Below are 20,134 nucleotides of genomic sequence, written 5' to 3'. Positions count from 1 at the left end.
ATGGTTCTCACAGTATAGCTTGTGCATTCAAACTCAGAATTCTACAATATTTCCCGACACAAACCCCAAGTCTCTCCCTTATATTACTCCCACTTTCCACTTTAATTCCCCCCCGTTCCCCATTCTTATTATTATTGGCCTTGCAATGCTCTCATCAACTCACAATGGCGTTTTCATATTACATCCTGTCTTGTTACAGTAGGGTCCCTGCTTTTCTCACGGTAAAATCTCCCCTTGTCCCTGTCTTCTCACATTGAAGAATCCCTGTCTCCTCTCAAAAGAGATTCCACTAATACTTGTCACTCTTGTCACTTCGACACTGTAATTCCGTCGCCAGCACCCTTAAACTTGTGGCCTACAATGTTCCCCATTCATCTAGTTTGGGGCTCCAATATGTTTATACTCCTCTCACAGTAGGACTCCTGACCCATTGGACATCCCCTCACTCCCAAGTCCTTCTGAGACTTCTTTATTTTTTCATACCAAACTCTTCTCACCTTAAAAATGACAGTAAGGATGCTGCTTTTTTGAACTCCAGGACCTGACTCCATTTGTAATTTTCTTCTATTACATATTTGCAAAGTAATATTCTACCCCAGGTAGACTGGGATAAACTAGGGAGGCAGGAGATGATCCTCTTTTCCAATATAGAACTTTCTATATTCTAATTCTATAACTTCCTATATTCTAATTCTAATTACCTCTCTGAATCACAATTTAAATTTTTCTTACCTCTTTCTTAGAGATATTATGGAAAATGCAGAAAGAGCTCTTAAAATAAATTTCATTAGTTGCCTTCATAGATACAAGTTAGCCTAGTTTTCTTTTGTATCTCAATCCAGTATTGGGATGCATTAAGTAGACTATGCAATGACTGGGAAGCTTTTCTGTTCTCAGACCTTACTACTTTGGCTTTTTGAATGAGTGATTGAAGGGTCAAAAGTTCAGCACCATTATTATGGTATGGACATTGCTCCTAGGATCAATGCCATATTGTAAGCAACTTATTTTGGAGTTTTTCAGTATTCACTCATATGAGCTTCACCAAGATATATTTTAAAAATTAATGATGATAATGACTAACACTTATATATTGCTTACTCTGTGCCAGAAAATATTCTAAGTTCTGTAGATAGATTAACTATATATTAATTCATTTAATCATCACAATAACTATATGAGGCAGGTACCATTGCTGTTTCCATTGTACAGATGTGTAAACTGAGGCACAGATGAGCAAACCAAGGTAAAGACCAAGTTACTGCAAATAATTGGCCTTCTATAAGTTCTTCTTTAGTCATGTAATATTAACAGATGAAAGGAAGCATAGGACTTATTTGTTTGTTTTAGTTAACATACTTGCACCACACTGCTACATGCCAAGTACTATTTCTAGGTGACTACACACACAGACACTTAATCTTTATAACAACTTTCCAATGTATATACTATCATTACTTGTTTGTAAACTGAGGAACAGACAGAATAAGTAGCTTACCTAAGGTCACAGAGCTAGTAAATGGCCAAACTTAAAACCCAGGCAGTATGTTGCCACAGTCTTCTCTAAACTAATGCAGAGGTAAAAACTTGTGACATACAAGCCAGATGTAGCCTTCAGATATATTTTGCCTGGCCTGCACAGTGTTTTCTTAACATTTTGCATCAGTTCCCATTATTTAAGTCAGGAGAATAAGGCAGCTTTGACTTTCAACTCTGGCTGAACCAGTCCCTCCTGCCATCATCAGTTTAACAATCTTGTAACAAATTAGCAACCTGGGTTTCAGAAAGGTTAAATCAAATTTTCCCAAGGCCACACATTTAGTAATAGTGAAGAGTTGCAAATCCAGGCTGAAGGCCATACCTTTTCCAATACAAATAAATTAACAAATTTGCATTTCAATAGGACTCAAAAAGTAACATTAAGGACCTGACATCTTTCCAGGGATAAAACCTGATGTCTTTCTCCCTAACGTTACATTAGAGCTGAAACCAAAAGAGGTATTTTTGTCCTTTAATTCTTAGAGTTTGAATTCTGCCATTTACTAGCGAGGAGACCTGGGGCAAGTATCTTCACTCTCTCAACCTCAGTTGTCTCACATGTACCTTGCTTCTACAGTTGTTCATCCATATGACAAATGGTTGCTTAACACTCAGTATATGCCAGGTATTACTGCTGTGAGGCTCAAATAACATGATGCCTGAAAAGCATGCATCACAGTTCACAACACATTATAAGAGCTCATTAGATAATAACTTGTGATGAGTAAAGAAATAAAGGATTCTTCCTGACCCAGGAAAATAAGAAGCTTAGCTTTTTAGAGAGGAAGGAAAGTAACAGTATCCATTTTATTGGGGTGAAATTTATATAACATAAAATTAACCATTTTTAAGTGTTCACCTCAGTGCCATTTAGCACTCACAATGTTGTGCAGCCATCACCTCTATGTAGTTCCAAAATGTTTTTGTTATCCCATAAAGAAACCTCATAGGCATTAAGCAGTCACTCCCTGTTCCCTCTTCCCCCAAGTCCTAGCCAATTATTAATCTGCATTCTGTCTCTATGGATTTACCTATTATGGATGTTCCATATAAATAGGATCATAAAATATGTGTTCTTTTGTGTCTGACTTCTTCCAATTAACAAAATGTTTTTGAAATTGGTCCACATTGTATTATGTAACACTAATTTATCCCTTTTAATGGCTGAATAATAGTCTATTGTGTGTGTGTGTGTGTGTGTGTATATATATATATATATATATATACACCAGTATATATATGGCACAGTATATATATAATATATATATACCTGTATATATATAATATATATATATACCTGTATATATATAATATATATATACCTGTATATATAATATATATATACACCTGTATATATATAATATATATATATACCTGTATATATATATATATATATATATATACCGGTATATATATATATATACCAGTTTGTTATCCATTCATCCATTAATGGACATTTGGGCTATTTCTACCTTTTGTCTCTTCTGAATAGTGCCGTTACAGACATTCATGTACAAGTATTTGTTTGAATATCTGTCTTCAATTCTTTTGAGTATATATACCAGGGAAATGGATGGGGATAATTGGACTGTATGGTAATTCTATGTTTAACTTTCTGAGAAACCTCCAAACTATCTTCCACAGTGACTGCACCATTTTACATTCCATCAAGCAGCACAGAAGGGTTCCAGTTTGTCCACATTCTCACCAAGACTTGTTATTTTCAGTTTTATTTTTATTATAGCCATCTTACTGGGTGTGAAGGGGTATTTAATTGTGGATTTGATTTGTATTTCCATAATGACTAAAAATACTGAGTATCTTTTTATGTACTTGTTTGCCATCCATATATCTTCTTTGAGAAAATGTCTATTCAAGCCATTGTCCATTTTTTAATTGGGATTTTTAAATTGGGTTGTCTTTTTGTTGTTGAATTTTAATATTTTTTGCATATTCTGAATACTTGATCTTTATGAGATACATTATTTGCAAACATTTTCCCCCATACCTGATAGTATCATTTTATACACAAAGATTTTTAATTTTAATAAAATTCAATTTATCTATTTTTTCTCTTGTTGCCTATGCTTTTGGTGTCATATTTAAGAATCCATTACCAAATGCAAGAGCATAAAGATTTACCCCTGTGGGATTTTTTTTGTTTGTTTGTTTGGTTGGTTGGTTTTGGTTTTTTGTTTGTTTGTTTTTGTTTTGTTTTCTTTTGTTTTTGTTTTTGATATGGGACCTCACTATGTTGCCCAGGCTGATCTCAAACTCCTGGGCTCAAGTGATCCTCCCACCTTAGCGTCTCAAATACCTGGGGCTACAGGCACGTGCCCTGTGTTTTCTTATAATAATTTTATGCTTTTAGCTCTCACTTTTAGGTATTTTAGCCATTCTGAGTTAATTTTTTGTATCTGGCGTAAGATAGGAGTCCAGCTTTTTTTTTTTTAATTTTATTATTATTATACTTTAAGTTTTAGCATACATGTGCACAGTGTGCAGGTTTGTTACATATGTATACATGTGCCATGTTGGTGTGCTGCACCCAGTAACTCGTCATTTAGCATTAGGTATATCTCCTAATGCTATCCCTTCCCCCTCCCCCCACCACACAACAGTCCCCAGAGTGTGATGTTCCCCTTCCTGTGTCCATGTGTTCTCATTGTTCAATTCCCACCTATGAGTGAGAACATGCGGTGTTTGGTTTTTTGTCCTTGCGATAGTTTGCTGAGAATGATGGTTTCCAGTTTCATCCATGTCCCTACAAAGGACATGAACTCATCATTTTTTATGGCTGCATAGTATTCCATGGTGTATATGTGCCACATTTTCTTAATCCAGTCTATCGTTGTTGGACATTTGGGTTGGTTCCAAGTCTTTGCTATTGTGAATAGTGCCGCAATAAACATACGTGTGCATGTGTCTTTATAGCAGTATGATTTATAGTCCTTTGGGTATATACCCAGCAATGGGATGGCTGGGTCAAATGGTATTTCTAGTTCTAGATCCCCGAGGGATCGCCACACTGTCTTCCACAATGGGTGAACTAGTTTACAGTCCCACCAACAGTGTAAAAGTGTTCCTATTTCTCCACATCCTCTCCAGCACCTGTTGTTTCCTGACTTTTTAATGATTGCCATTCTAACTGGTGTGAGATGGTATCTCATTGTGGTTTTGATTTGCGTTTCTCTGATGGCCAGTGATGGTGAGCATTTTTTGATGTGTTTTTTGGCTGCATAAATGTCTTCCTTTGAGAAGTGTCTATTCATATCCTTCGCCCACTTTTTGATGGGGTTGTTTGTTTTTTTCTTGTAAATTTGTTTGAGTTCATTGTAGATTCTGGATGTTAGCCCTTTGTCAGATGAGTGGGTTGCAAAAATTTTCTCCCATTTTGTAGGTTGCCTGTTCACTCTGATGGTAGTTTCTTTTGCTGTGCAGAAGCTCTTTAGTTTAATTAGATCCCATTTGTCAAGTTTGGCTTTTGTTGCCATTGCTTTTGGTGTTTTAGACATGAAGTCCTTGCCCATGCCTATGTCCTGAATGGTATTGCCTAGGTTTTCTTCTAGGGTTTTTATGGTTTTAGGTCTAACATGTAAGTCTTTAATCCATCTTGAATTAATTTTTGTATAAGGTGTAAGGAAGGGATCCAGTTTCAGCTGGATCTGTGTCTAGTTTTTCTATCCATAGTTGAGAGTGGGTATTGCAGTCTCCAACTATTAATGTAATACTGTCAATGTTTACTTCCTATATTTTGGGGCTCTGTTGTTAAATGTGTATATGTTTATAATTGTTACATCTTCCTGATAGATTAACCCCTTTATCAATATATAATATTCTTTATTTCCTCTTTATTATCAATTTATGGCTTAAAGTCTATTTTATGTAATAGTGGAGTAGCAACCCTAGCTCTCTTTTAGTTGTTATTTGCATGGATGTATTTTTGTATCCATTCACTTTCAATCTATGTATGTGTTTGGATCTAAGGTGATTCCATGGTAAATAGCATATAGTTTGGTCATTTTTTTTAGTCCATTCTGACAATTTCTCCCTTTTCCTGGAGAATTTAGCCGATTTACATTTAAAGTAATTAATGATAAAGAGGGACTTCTGCCATGTTGGCAATTTTTTTTTCTGTATGTCTTATACCTTATGTTTCTGTTCCTTCCTTACTGCCTTAAAATTTTTAATAGACTTTATTTGTAGAACAATTTTAAGTTCACATCAAAATTGAGCAGAAAGTAGAGTTTCCATGGAAATTTCTCCACCTCCCCTAACACCCCCACCCCACAGCCTCCCTTACTATCTATATTCCACATCAGAATGGTACACTTGTTATAATCTAGGAACCTCCATTGACACATCATTATCACCCCAAATCCATAGTTTACATTAACATTCACTTTTGCTGTTCTACATTCTACAGGTTTTGACAAATATATAATTATATATATCTACCATTATGGTATCATATAAAGTATTTTCATTACCTAAAAATCCTCCATGCTCTACCCATTCATTTCTTCCTTTCACTTAACTCCTGGAAACCATTGACTTTTTTACTATCTCCATAGTTTTACCTTGTCCAGAATGTCATATATTTGGAAGCATATAGTATGTAGCCTTTGCAAATTGGCTTCTTTTACTTCATAATATGCATTTAAGATTCCTCCATGTCTTTTCATGGCTTGATAGCTCATTTCTTTTCAGTGCTAAATAATATTCCATTATATGGCTATATCATAGGTTATTTATCCATTCACCTACTGAAGGACATCTTGGTTGTGTCCAAGTTTTAGAAATTATGAATAAAGCTGCTTTAAACATCTCTGTGTAGGTTTCTGTGTGAACGTAAGTTTTCAACTTCTTTGGCTAAATACCAAGGAGTGTGATTACTGAATTGTAGGGTAAGGGTATGTTTAGTTTTGTAAGAAACCACTAAAGTATCTTCCAAAGTAGCTGAACCATTTTACATTTCTACCAGCAATGAATAAGAGTTCCTGTTGCTCTACATCCTCGCCAGCATTTGGTGTGATTAGTGTTCTGGAGTTTCACCATTCTAATAGGTGTGTAGTGGTATCTGATTGTTGTTTTACTGCCTTATATTTTAACTAATTTTTATAGTGTGCCCATTTTGATTTTCTCTCATTTCTTTTTCAGTATATTTTTTAGTTTTTTCCTAGTGGTTACCCTAGGTATTACAATTAACACATTAACTTTTGAATAATGAAGTCTGAATTAATACCAACTTAGGTTTCTTTTAACTTTTAGGTTTTGTGATACATATGTAGGTTTATTATATAGGTAAACTCGTGTCATGAGGGTTATTATACAGATTATTTTGTCACCCAGGTATTATGCCTAGTACCCAATAATTATTTTTTCTGTTCCTCTCCCTCTTCCTACCCTTCACCTTCAAATAGACCCCAGTGTCTGTTGTTCCCTTCTTTGTGTTGAAGAGTTCTTGTCATTTATAAGTGAGAACATGTGATATTTGGTTTTCTGTTCCTACATTAGTTTGCTAGGATAATGGCCTCCAGTTCCATCTATGTTCCCACAAAAGACAGAATCCCATTCTTTTCTATGGCTGCATAATAATCCATGGTGTATATGTACCACATTTTCTTTAACGCATCAGCTGCTGATGGGCATTTAGATTGATTCCATGTCTTTGCTATTCTGAATAGTGCTGCAATGAACATTTGCCTCCATGTGTCTTTATGGTAAAATGATTTATATTCCTTTGGGTATATGCCCAGTAATGGGATTGCTGGGTCAAATGGTATTTCTGTTTTTATGTCTTTGTGGAATCACCACACTGTCTTCCACAATTGTTGAACTAATTAACACTCCTACCAGCAATGTACAAGTGTACCCTTTACTCCACAACCTCACCAGCATCTGTTATTTTTTAACTTTTTAATAGCCATTCTGAGATAGTATCTCATTATGGTTTTGATTTGCATTTCTATAATGATCAGTGATATTGAGCTTTTATTCATATGCATATTGGCCACATGTATGTCTTCTTTTGCAAAGTGTTCATGTTCTTTGCCCACATTTTGATGGGGTTGATGTTGTCTCATAAATTTGTTTAAGTTCCTTATAGCTGCTGGATATTAGACTTTTTTCAGATGCATAGTTTGCAAAATTTTTCTTCCATTCTGTAGGTTGTCTCCCATTCTGTAGGTTGTTTACTCTGTTGATAGTTTCTTTTGCTGTACAGAAGCTCTTAAGTTTAATTAGATCCCATTCATCAATTTTTGCTTTTGTTGTGATTGCTTTTGGCATCTTTGTCAAGAACTCTTTCGCCTGTTCCTATGTGCAGGATGGTATTGCCTATGTTGTTGTCCATGGTTTTTATAGTTTTGGGTTTTACATTTAAGTCTTTAATCAATCTTGAGGTGATTATTGTATATGGTGTAATGAAGGGGTCCAGTTTCAATCTTCTGCATATGGCTAGTAAGTTATCCCAGCAACATTTATTGACTAAGGAGTCCTTTCCCCATGGCTTGCTTTTTTCAGCTTTGTCAAAGATCAGATGGGCATAGGTGTGCAGCCTTATTTCTGGGCTCTCTATTCTGTTCCTTTGGTTTATATGTCTGTTTTTGTACCAGTACCATGTTTTTTTGGTTACTGTAGCCCGGTAGTATAGTTTGAAGTCAGCTAACATGATGCATCTAGCTTTGCGCTTTTTCCTTGGGATTGCCCTGGCTATTCAGGCTCTTTTTTGCTTCCATATGAATTTTAAAATAGTTTTTTTTTGTAGTTCTATGAAGAATGTCATTGATAGTTTGATAAGAATAGCATTGAATTTCTAAGTTGCTTTGGGAAATATGGCCACTTTAATGATATTGATTCTTCCTGTCCATGAGTATGGGATGTTTTTCCATTTGTTTGTCTCATCTCTGATTTCTCTGAACAGTGTTTCGTAATTCTCTTTGTAGAGATCTTTCACTTCCTTGTGTAGCTGTATTCTTAGGTATTTTATTGTTTATGTGGCAGTTGTGAATGGAATTACTTTCCTGATTTCGGTTTCGGCTTGTCTATTATTGAATACCAACTTTTTTTTATTATACTTTAAGTTCTAGGGTACATGTGCACAACGTACAGGTTTGTTACATATGTATACATGTGCCATTTTGGTGTGCTGCACCCATTAACTTGTCGTTTACATTAGGTATTTCTCCTAATGCTATCCCTCCACCCTCCCCCCACCACACGACAGGTGCCCATGTGTGACGTTCCTCACCATGTGTCCAAGTGTTCTCATTGTTCAATTCCCACGTATGACTGAGAACATGCAGTGTTTGGTTTTCTGTCCTTGTGATAGTTTGCTGAGAATGATGGTTTCCACCTTCATCCATGTCCCACAAAGGACATGAACTCATCCTTTTTTATGGCTGTATAGTATTCCATGGTGTATATGTGCCACATTTTCTTAATCCAGTCTATCATTGATGGGCATTTGGGTTGGTTCCAAGTTTTTGCTATTGTGAATAGTGCCGCAATAAACATATGTGTGCATATGTCTTTATAGTAACATGATTTATAATCCTTTGGGTATATACCCAGTAATGGGATCTCTGGGTCAAATGGTATTTCTAGTTCTAGATCCTTGAGGAATCACCACACTGACATCCACAATGGTTGAACTAGTTTACACTCCCACCAACAGTATAAAAGTATTCCTGTTTCTTCACATCTTCTCCAGCACCTGTTGTTTCCTGACTTTTGAATGATCGCCATTCTAACTGGTGTGAGATGGTATCTCACTGGTTTTGATTTGCATTTCTCTGATGGCCAGTGATGATGAGCTTTTTTTCATGTATGTTTTGGCTGCATAAATGTCTTCTTTTGAGAAATGTCTGTTCATATCCTTAGCCCGCTTTTTGATGGAGTTGTTTGATTTTTTCTTGTAAATTTGTTTGAGTTCTTTGTAGATTCTGGATATTAGCCCTTTGTCAGACGTGTAGATTGTAAAAATTTTCTCCCATTCTGTAGGTTGCCTGTTCACTCTGATGGTAGTTTCTTTTGCTGTGCAGAAGATCTTTGGTTTAATTAGATCCCATTTGTCTATTTTGGCTTTTGTTGCCATTACTTTTGGTGTTTTAGTCATGAGGTCCTTGCCCATGCCTATGTCCTGAATGGTATTGCCTAGGTTTTCTTGTAGGGTTTTTAAGGTTTTAGGTCTAACATTTAAGTCTTTAACCCATCTTGAAATAATTTTTGTACAAGATGTAAGGAAGGGATCCAGTTTCAGCTTTCTACATATGGCTAGCCAGTTTTCCCAGCACCATTTATTAAATAGGGAATCCTTTCCCCATTGCTTGTTTTTGTCAGGTTTGACAAAGGTCAGATGGTTGTAGATGTGTGGTATTATTTCTGAGGGCTCTGTTCTGTTCCATTGGTCTATATCTCTGTTTTGGTACCAGTACCATGCTGTTTTGGTTACTGTAGCCTTGTAGTATAGTTTGAAGTCAGGTAGTGTGATGCCTCCAGCTTTGTTCTTTTGGCTTAGGATTGTCTTGGCAATGCGGGCTCTTTTTTGGTTCCACATGAACTTTAAAGTAGTCTTTTCCAATTCTGTGAAGAAAGTCATTGGTAGCTTGATGGGGATGGCACTGAATGTATAAATTACCTTGGGTAGTATGGCCATTTTCACGATATTGATTCTTCCTATTCATGAGCATGGAATGTTCTTCCATTTGTTTGTATCCTCTTTTATTTCATTGAGCAGTGGTTTGTAGTTCTCCTTGAAGAAGTCCTTCGTATCCCTTGTAAGTTGGATTCCTAGGTATTTTATTCTCTTTGAAGCCATTGTGAATGGGAGTTCACTCATGATTTGGCTCTCTGTTTGTCTGTTATTGGTGTATAAGAATGCTTGTGATTTTTGTACATTGATTTTGTATCCTTAAACTTTGCTGAAGTTGCTTATCAGCTTAAGGAGATTTTGGGCTGAGATGATGGTGTTTTCTAAATATACAATCATATCATCTGCAAACAGGGACAATGTGACTTCTTCTTTTCCTAATTGAATACCCTTTATTTCTTTCTCCTGCCTGATTGCCCTGGCCAGAACTTCCAATATGATGTTGAATAGGAGTGGTGAGAGAGGGCATCCCTGTCTTGTGCCAGTTTTCAAAGGGAATGCTTCCAGTTTTCACCCATTCGGTATGATATTGGCTGTGGGTTTGTCATAAATAGTTCTTACTATTTTGAGATACGTTCCATCAATACCTAGTTTATTGAGAGTTTTTAGAATGAAGGGCTGTTGAATTTTTTCAAAGGCCTTTTCTGTGTTATTGAGATAATCATGTGGTTTTTGTCTTTGGTTCTGTTTATATGATGGACTACGTTTATTGATTTGCAGATGTTGAACCAGCCTTGCATCCCAGGGATGAAGCCAACTGGATCTTGGTGGATAAGCTTTTTGATGTGCTGCTAGATTCAATTTGCCAGTATTTTATTGAGGATTTTTGCATCAGTGTTCATCAGGGATATTGGTCTAAAATTCTCTCTCTTTTTTTTTCCTTTGTTGTGTCTCTGCCAGGCCTTGGTATCAGGATGATGTTGGCCTCATAAAATGAGTTACGGAGGATTTCCTCTTTTACTATTTTTTGGAGTAGTTTCAGAAGAAATGGTACCAACTCCACTTTGTACCTCTGGTAGAATTCGGGTATGAATCCATCTGGTCCTGGACTTTTTTTGGTTGGTAGACTATTAATTATTGCCTCAGTTTCAGAGCCTGTTATTGGTCTATTCAGGAATTCAACTTCTTCCTGATTTAGTCTTGGGAGGGTGTATGTGTCCAGGAATTTATCCATTTCTTCCAAATTTTCTAGTTTATTTGCATAGGGGTGTTTATAGTATTCTCTGATGGTAGTTTGTATTTCTGTGGGATTGGTGGTGATATCCCCTTTATCTTTTTTTATTGCATCTATTTGAATCTTCTCTCTTTTCTTCTTTATTAGTCTTGCTGCTGCCTCGCAATTAGATCTCTGACTGCTGTACTAGCAGTGAGCAACGCTCCATGGGCGTGGGACCCACCGAGCCTGGCATGGGATATAATCTCCTGGTGTTCAGTTTGCTAAGACCATTGGAAAAGCACAGTATTAGGGCGGAAGTGTCCCGATTTTCCACGTACAATCTGTCATAGCTTCCCTTGGCTAGGAAAGGGAATTCCTGGACCCCTTGTGCTTCCTGGGTGAGGTGATGCCCCTCCCTGCTTCGGCTCACACTCCGTGGGCTGCACCCACTGTCCAACTAGTCCCAGTGAGATGAACCTGGTACCTCAGTTGGAAATGCAGAAGTCACCCATCTTCTGTGTTGCTCACGCTGGGAGCTGTAGACTGGAGCTGTTCCTATTCAGCTATCTTGGAATGAGCCTGTTGAATACCAGCTTAATTTAGTAGTATATAAAACCCAGCCCTTTACAGCTCTGTTGCCACCTTTATGCTGTTATTATCACAAATTACATCTTTATACATTGTATACTCCTTAATGTAGATTTATCATTGTTGTTTTGTGCATTTTTTCCTTTAAATTAGATAGTAAAAAGAGTTTAAAAAAAACCTAAAACACAATGTTACTTGCTTTCGTAGCTACCTATGTAGTTAACTTTACCAGTGTTCTTGTTTTTTTGTATAGCTTGGGTTACAATGAGTGCCTTTTCAGTTTTTCTAAAGAACGCCCTTTGGCGTTTCTTGAAGGGCAGTTCTACTAGTGATCAGCTCCCTCAGTTTTTGTTTATCTGGGAATGTCTTGTTTTTGCTTTCATTCTTTGAAGTGTAGTGTTGCTGGACATAGAATTCTGGATATGTGTTAACAGATGTTTTTCTTTTTCTTTCAGCAATTTAAATATGACATTTCACTGCCTTCTAGCCTCTGTGGGTTCTTAAGAGAAATCAGCTGTTAGTCTTATTGTTTTTTTGTATGTAAAAAGTCACTTTTCCGGCTTTCAAGATTTTCTCTTTATTTTTTGGCAATTTGACTATAATGTGTCTGATTGTGGATATCTTTTAGTTTATTCTATTTGGAGTTCATTGCACTTCTTGGATGTTTAGATTCATATTTTTTACCAAATATATGAAGTTTTTTAGCCATCATTTTTTCAAATACTCTTTCTGTTCTTCCTCTCTTTCCTCTCACTTTGGAAGCCCCATTATGTGTATATTAGTATGTTAGGATATAGGCTGTATATTATAGTGTAGGCTCTATTATTGTATATAGTAGAGTGTAGGCGGCTGTCCTCACAGCCTCTGCTGATCTGGGATGTAGAGGATGGTAGGCAGCCACTTTATAATGTCACGGTATCCTCTTACTACAAAGCATCAGTTCTTTTCTTCACCAAGTCTTCCTCTCTGGTTATTGTAACAATTTATTGTAACTAGATTCCAGAGTTCTGCAAAAGTTTATTTTGACAGTTTTTGCCAGCTCATTAGTTGCTTTTGAGGAGGCATATAAGTCTGGAGTACTCTCAGTTTTGGTGCCCAATAGTATCCATTCTGAGATTAAAAAATAAAAATAGCTATGATATGCTTCTACTCGAAAGGTAGAAATTCTCCAAAGAAGAAATAGAAACTGATCAGACAGAAAAAAAAAAAAAAAACAGAAGAAACATTTTCTAGAAACCAAGTTTCTATAGAGGTAAAACTTTCCATTCACGCCTATAGGAATCATGGTATTACCACATCTAAAACAGTTTTATGTCATTCATATGACAAACAGTTAAATGTATCACACCTGACTAGTAACTTGTAACAAACTCCTAATATAACTCCAATGGTTTTAAAACCTAACTCAGAATCACCTGCTGAGGTTTTCAAATACAAATTTCTGCACCTCCACCCAAAGATTTGCTATGTGAAGAGAGCCCTGGAATCTATATTTTTATTATGCTTCCTAAGTAAGTATTACGATCATCCAGGTTTGAGAGGGACTGCCTTAAAAGTAAATGAATGGCTGGTGTGAGTAACTTTTTCAAACAAGTAAATAAAGACTGACCTGATTAGCTTACTTTCAACAGAAAACACTCAGAAATGTGTCTCAGTTCCCTATTTCAAACTCTACCCTCTCCTAACCTAGAATCTAAGAAACATCTAAGAGAAAAAGTGGGGGGAATCAAAGTTATTCATTTTGACACTGAATAAATTATTTTAATACCATCATATGTAACTCTGGGAACCATAACATTTTTTAAAAATCAGACTTGTTTTGTCCTAAACTTATTGTAAAGTGTAACCTGACTAAACAATTTATGTTTGTAGAAAAATGATCATAAATTGTTAACAATAATTGCTAACAATAATTAAGTACTTATGTGCAAAGCACCCAAGTGCTTTACACATATGTTATTACTTAATCCTTGTAACAATCTGATAACATAACCAATTTTATCTTTGTTTTACAGATGAGGAAACTGAGGCACACAGTGATTAATTAACCAAGTTCACAGAATAAGTGTCAAGAGCCAAAATATGAATACATGCCAAAGTACATGCTGTACATCATTATAATAAACTCCCTTCCCAAACATGTCATTCTTTAAAAAAGAACATCATGTTGTAAGTAAGAGCTCATCTCACTGGATATTTTCAAACTTCCTACTCTCCTTTCACAAGTCCCTTTTGAACTCCACTAATTCTGTAGCCACTGGCCACATGTGGCTATTAAACACTTGAAATGTGTCATCTGGATTCAGATGTTCTGGAAGCATAAAATATTCACCAGCATTCCAAAACTTAGTGAAAAAAAGAATATAAACTATCACAATAATTTTTATGTGGATAACATGTTGTAGATTCTGGATATTAGCCCTTTGTCAGATGGGTAGATTGCAAAAATTTTCTCCCATTCTGTAGGTTGCCTGTTCACTCTGATGGTAGTTTCTTTTGCTGTGCAGAAGGTCTTTAGTTTAATTAGATCCCATTTGTCAATTTTGGCTTTTGTTGCCATTGCTTTTGGTGTTTTAGACATAAAGTCCTTGCCCATGCCTATGTCCTGAATGGTATTGCCTAGGTTTTCTTCTAGGGTTTTATGGTTTTAGGTCTAATATCCAGAATCTACAAAGAACTCAAACAAATTTACAAGAAAAAAACAAACAACCCCATCAAAAAGTGGGCGAAGGATATGAACAGACACTTCTCAAAAGAAGACATTTATGCAGCCAAAAGACACATGAAAAAATGCTCCTCATCACTGACCATCAGAGAAATGCAAATCAAAACCACAATGAGATACCATCTCACACCAGTTAGAATGGCATTCATTAAAAAGCCAGGAAACAACAGGTGCTGGAGAGGATGTGGAGAAATAGGAACACTTTTACACTGTTGGTGGAAGTGTAAACTAGTTCACCCATTGTGGAAGACAGTGTGGCAATTGCTCAAGGATCTAGAACTAGAAATACCATTTGACCCAGCCATCCCATTACTGGGTATATACCCAAAGGATTATAAATCATGCTGCTATAAAGACACATGCACACATATGTTTATTGCGGCACTATTCACAACAGCAAAGACTTGGAACCAACCCAAATGTCCATCAATGATAGACTGGATTAAGAAAATGTGGCACATATACACCATGGGATACTATGCAGCCATAAAAAAGGATGAGTTCATGTCCTTTGTAGGGACATGGATGAAGCTGGAAACCATCATTCTCAGCAAACTATCGCAAGGACAAAAAACCAAACACCGCATGTTCTCACTCATAGGTGGGAATTGAACAATGAGAACACATGGACACAGGAAGGGGAACATCAGACACCGGGGCCTGTCATGGGGTGGGGGGAGGGGGGAGGGATAGCATTAGGAGATATACCTAATGTAAATGACGAGTTAATGGGTGCACCACACCAACATGGCACATGTATACATATGCAATGAACCTGCATGTTGTGCACATGTACCCTAGAACTTAAAGTATAATTTAAAAAAACATGTTCAAATGAAAATATTTTGATATATTGGTAAAATATATTTTTTAAATTAAGTTCACTTGGCATTCTTTAACTTTTTAAAAAATGTTCCTACTAGAAAATTTAAACTACCTGGCTCACATCATTTCTATTGGATCGCACTGCTGTAGAGTTTCTTCAGTGTCCTTTCTACAATTTTTGACTATTTCCATCTAGCCCCAAATTAGGCTTTTTCTACTTGTATACTTTTGTGAACCCTACAATATGCATTTATTTAAAGGAAATTATAAACTATGCTTTGCTTTTAACACTCGTTGTCTGTGATGAAAAACTATTCCATATACACCATCCTTCCTTAATTTTTCTCCATATCTACTTGCAAAGAGTCAATAAATAATGAAAGAAAAAAAGGAGAGACAGTGCAAAAAGCTATTTGATGATAACTCCAATAATTTACCCCCTAGTAGTGAATGAAACTTAAAGAGACAGAGAAGGTATATAATTACATGTATCAGCACATCACTCTAAAATCTGCACGCCAAGTTACCCATAGAATGGCTAAATGTACACTTACCCATGAGATTTGTGATAACAGATTCATTTTGTAAAAGTTTGTTGTGACTCTTGTAACATTTTCATTTTAAATATGACTGAAATATTCTAGCCTCTTTCTTTAATAGTGCAAAAGGCATTATTAGAAAAATACAGGAAAGGCAGAAGTACCAAGATAAGTGCCACATCTTTTAGAATAGATGTCCTTTTGTCCTCAAAAGTATGTAATTTCCAAAAGGGAAGTTTGCAAAAAAAAAAAAAAAATTTCCCTTGGACTTACTTCCTACACAATTTAAGAGGTAATAAAGACTTTACAAGTCAATTCCACTGCCAAACTAATGTCTGAATGTCCTCTACATCATTTCCAAGTGTATGTAATGGGAAACACTTTTTCCCAAGGCTGCTAGTCATTGTCGTCGTCATTATCATTGTCATTATTTTTTCTAATACTGAGCTAAAATGTGTTAACCTGCAGCTTTAATCTATTGGTTCTATTTCTGCCCTCTGCTCTTGGGTCATATAAACCAATCTCATTTGCACTTAAAAGTTCTGCAGTTATTTACAGATAGGTGTTCCCCACCTGGAGAATTCACCGGCTCCCACTCCTTCTTTATACACGTCTCGTCTCACTGTCTACAAGTACTAAGTAATTTTCCCTCACCCACAGTACTTTAGCAAGTAGCCAAGCAAATGGGAGTTAGGACCTCCACTTCTTGTTTAGCTGCAAGTATTCAGCCAGGGATAGCAAACATACCAAACAGCAATTTATCAGCTCCTCCTTATTAATATTGGTCTCCAAGAAACTCTGCTTTCTCTCTCACTTCATTTTAAAGTTTTTTTGAAAAGAAATGTTACCAGTCCGATTCAGGGCCTAGTGGAACCAATGCAGTCATGCAGCATGTACGTACAAAATCATGAAGTCCCAGGTTGACTGATCAATGCTTCATTTCGACTTCCATCTGTATTGGGAAAGTAGAGTATGCGCCTCTTTCAAGCATTCTTAACCAGTATTGTTTGTTTAACTGGAAGGCAACAACAACAAGGAGTTGGTATCAATCTTCAAGCAGACTCATTAGAAAAAAGAAAAACATTGTCTGGTCAGATTTTTAACACAGGTGAAATGTAACCATAGTAACAAATCCATTCAAATAATCATGAAAAGGAAAATTTTTAAGACTCAATAAAATAGACCTATATGTGAAGAAAAAAAGAAAGTATGACTGATGAAAAGCCTGAAGCAATAGCCCTTAGAACATAGTCTCATTCTCTGTTTGGACTTTTTCCCTATTTTTTGATTCTTAACTGTTGATCATTTTGTATGAAAACCATCTTTTGTTTGTTTTGTTTGTTTACCAACATGGCACATATATACATATGTAACAAACCTGCATGTTGTGCACATGTACCCTAAAACTTAAAGTATAATAATAATAATAATAATAATAATAATAATAAAAGAAAGCATGTTTACATAGGCCTTTTATTGCTGGATCTCTACCCGGGTAATTAGAGCCCAATGGAGAAAGAAACATTGAAAATCATCTTGATTAAGCAGCTTCTCATGATTGAAAGTCTTGCTGAAGGTTTAAGACAAAGGAAGATAGCAAAGGATGGAATGTAATCACCCTTGCCTTCCCTCATCTTTGGCTAGTGGTTTCCTAAAGTACTATTATATTAATTACTCAAATGATGCTGTGGAAAATGAGTTAGACAAGACTTTTTAAATGTAACTAATTTCTCTCTCTCTCTCTCTCTCTCTCTCTCTCTCTCATCCATCTCTGTCTGTCTGTCTCTCACTCTTTCTCTCTCTTTCTCCTGTCCCTTCACAGTGACTGTTTTGAGCCCAGCAGAAAAAGGTAAGATTGTATTGATCAGGACCGTGTCCTTTTTTTCATCTAAAAGTAAATAACATAAAAGCCTATAGACTGAGCAATTTTCCCGGGAATACACTTGGGTGAGGAGAAAGTTTAGAATGATGGTTTTCAGGAAGCTTACCCAGAGATAGAGAAAAACATTTTCAGTGTCCCCTTTGGCTGTAGGGCAAGAATTGGAAATTATCAGGATTTATGACAGAGAAGGACACAGTTAAGCACTCTGTCTGACATAGTGACCCTAGGCTGTCTCTTTGTTCAACACTGTTGTCCTAGGTATGTTGCCTTTCTGCCCAGTCAATCTCCTCTTTAAGGCATGGAGTAAAGGCCCCAGAAGAGACTTTAAAGGTTAAGTCCTTCACCATCACAGTTCCAGTATATTCGTTGTGCTCCTCTCTGCTCCTCACCACCATCTTGGCTTGACCTGCAAAATATACTACGTTTCTAAAGAGATTGTGGCATTTTCCATTTAAAAAAGTGTAAACTAATCATTAGTCTTAATAAACCTTTAGCTTTACATTATTTTATCAGTAATAACCATGAGTGTTTATGTAGCCACTTTATACAGCCAGTTTTAATTCTCACTTCAGGGGAATTAATTGTTATAATTCGTTAACCTACCTAGCATTCATATTATGCTGTTTTAAAGCTCTAGTTTGCTGTTATTCATTCAACAGAGGCATTGGCTGTAGAGGCAAGAGAGCAGAGTGGTTGGACGACAGTAGACCATAGTATACAAAAGTGTGAGTTCTGTAGCTAGACTGTCTGAATTCAAATCCTGGCTCTGCTATTTCCTAGTAAATTATTTTACCTCTTTGTGTTCATTTTATTCATGTATAGAATAAAAATGATAATACTACCTGTTACATAGGAGTGTCAAAATATAATGAGTAAATGTATGTAGAGCACTTAGAACAGTGGTAAACAGAATGTACTGGTGATTCAGTACATGTTTCCTACCATTATTACAACATTAGAGCAAGTCTTGAGTTGCCTCTTATTCTTATGCATGACGCTTAAGGTCAGAGATCATCTTCTGAATAAAATATTAAATAATTATATATAAATATTTTCCACAATAAATTTTTAAGACAAATTGAGTAGAGGCTTAGATGATACTGTACCATAACAGGAATAATGGCATAAGCCAGTGAGACTTGACTAGAAACAGACTCATAGTCTAATGACTATCTGGGGTCCCTTCTAATCCTGTGGATCTGTGACAGATCTGGGATGATCTGGAGCTTAGGAATTTAGTAGAGTCCAGGGATGGGGTGATGATTAAGAGATGAATTTAGGAATGAGATGAACATTAGGCGTGATCCATCAGACGATTCACATATAATCAAGAATAATGCATTGCCCACAGTTGCTCATCTTCAAATTATATTTTCACAATTCTATGTAATAGGTTTCAAATTATACTGCACTATTAAAGTAAAACACAATACAGTATATGGCTGCCAGTAGGAACATTATTTGGCATTGGCAAAGAAAACAAAAAACAGTGAAATTAAAGCCTCAAATCACATAACCTTTCAGTCTCCAAAGCTTAAGAAAACCATAGTCAAACATACTGCAAAAGTTTTCCCATTTCTTATCTACTTATAATGATTCCTGTACTGGGTTGTAGAGTGTCTCCCTAAAATTCACATCCACCTGGAACTTGTAAATGTGACCTTATTTGGAAAGATGGTCTTTTCAGATATAATCAAGTTAAGATGAGGCCATACTGGATTCAAATGAGCCCTAATACAGTAATTCGTATCCTTATATGAAGAGGGAAATTTGGATACACAGACACATACAGAGAGAGGACAGCCATATGAAAATGGAGACAGAGGCTGGAGTTATGCTGCCACAAGCCAAGTAACACTATGGATTGCCAGCAACCTCCAGAAACTAGGAAGAGGCAAAGAAAGATACTCCCCTGGGCATTTCAGCAAGAGTATGGCCCTGCCTACACCTTGATTTCAGACTTCTAGCTTCCAGAACTCTGAGAGAATAAATTTCTATTGTTTTAAGCCACCCAGCTTGTGGTCATTTATTACCACAGCCCTAGGAAACTAATACAATTCCTGATAAATTTCACTCTCTAATGCACTGTTAAAAAGCGTTATATCAGTAGCAAATAACCAGACTTTGGTGTTAGATCTACCTCGGATCAAGTATTGACTTTGCCGCTTACTATATATGTGATCTTGGGGAACTTCTCTAAATTTCAATTTCTTCCTCTGTGATCTTT

At 36.2% G+C, this 20,134-nt stretch overlaps 1 protein-coding gene across 3 annotated transcripts in view; it reads left to right on the top strand.

Moving 5' to 3' along the window:
* The window catches only part of ZDHHC15 (zinc finger DHHC-type palmitoyltransferase 15), a 163,773-nt gene that overhangs the window by 1,647 nt on the left and 141,992 nt on the right, over window positions 1–20,134 (top strand). Inside the window, exons 2-3 of one of the 3 annotated variants that reach the window (XM_054471385.2) lie at window positions 17,848–17,874; window positions 18,567–18,632. The exons of 1 other annotated variant lie outside the window; for it this stretch is intronic. In XM_054471385.2, the coding sequence (XP_054327360.1) occupies window positions 17,848–17,874; window positions 18,567–18,632 (93 nt within the window). The remainder of the gene's footprint in view (window positions 1–17,847; window positions 17,875–18,566; window positions 18,633–20,134) is intronic. One more of the 3 variants, XM_054471386.1, reaches the window with a different exon arrangement.

The sequence above is a fragment of the Pongo pygmaeus genome, chromosome X (assembly GCF_028885625.2).
Source record: "Pongo pygmaeus isolate AG05252 chromosome X, NHGRI_mPonPyg2-v2.0_pri, whole genome shotgun sequence".
Taxonomy (NCBI): Eukaryota; Metazoa; Chordata; class Mammalia; order Primates; family Hominidae; genus Pongo; species Pongo pygmaeus.
This window is presented reverse-complemented; position numbering and strand designations above follow the sequence as displayed.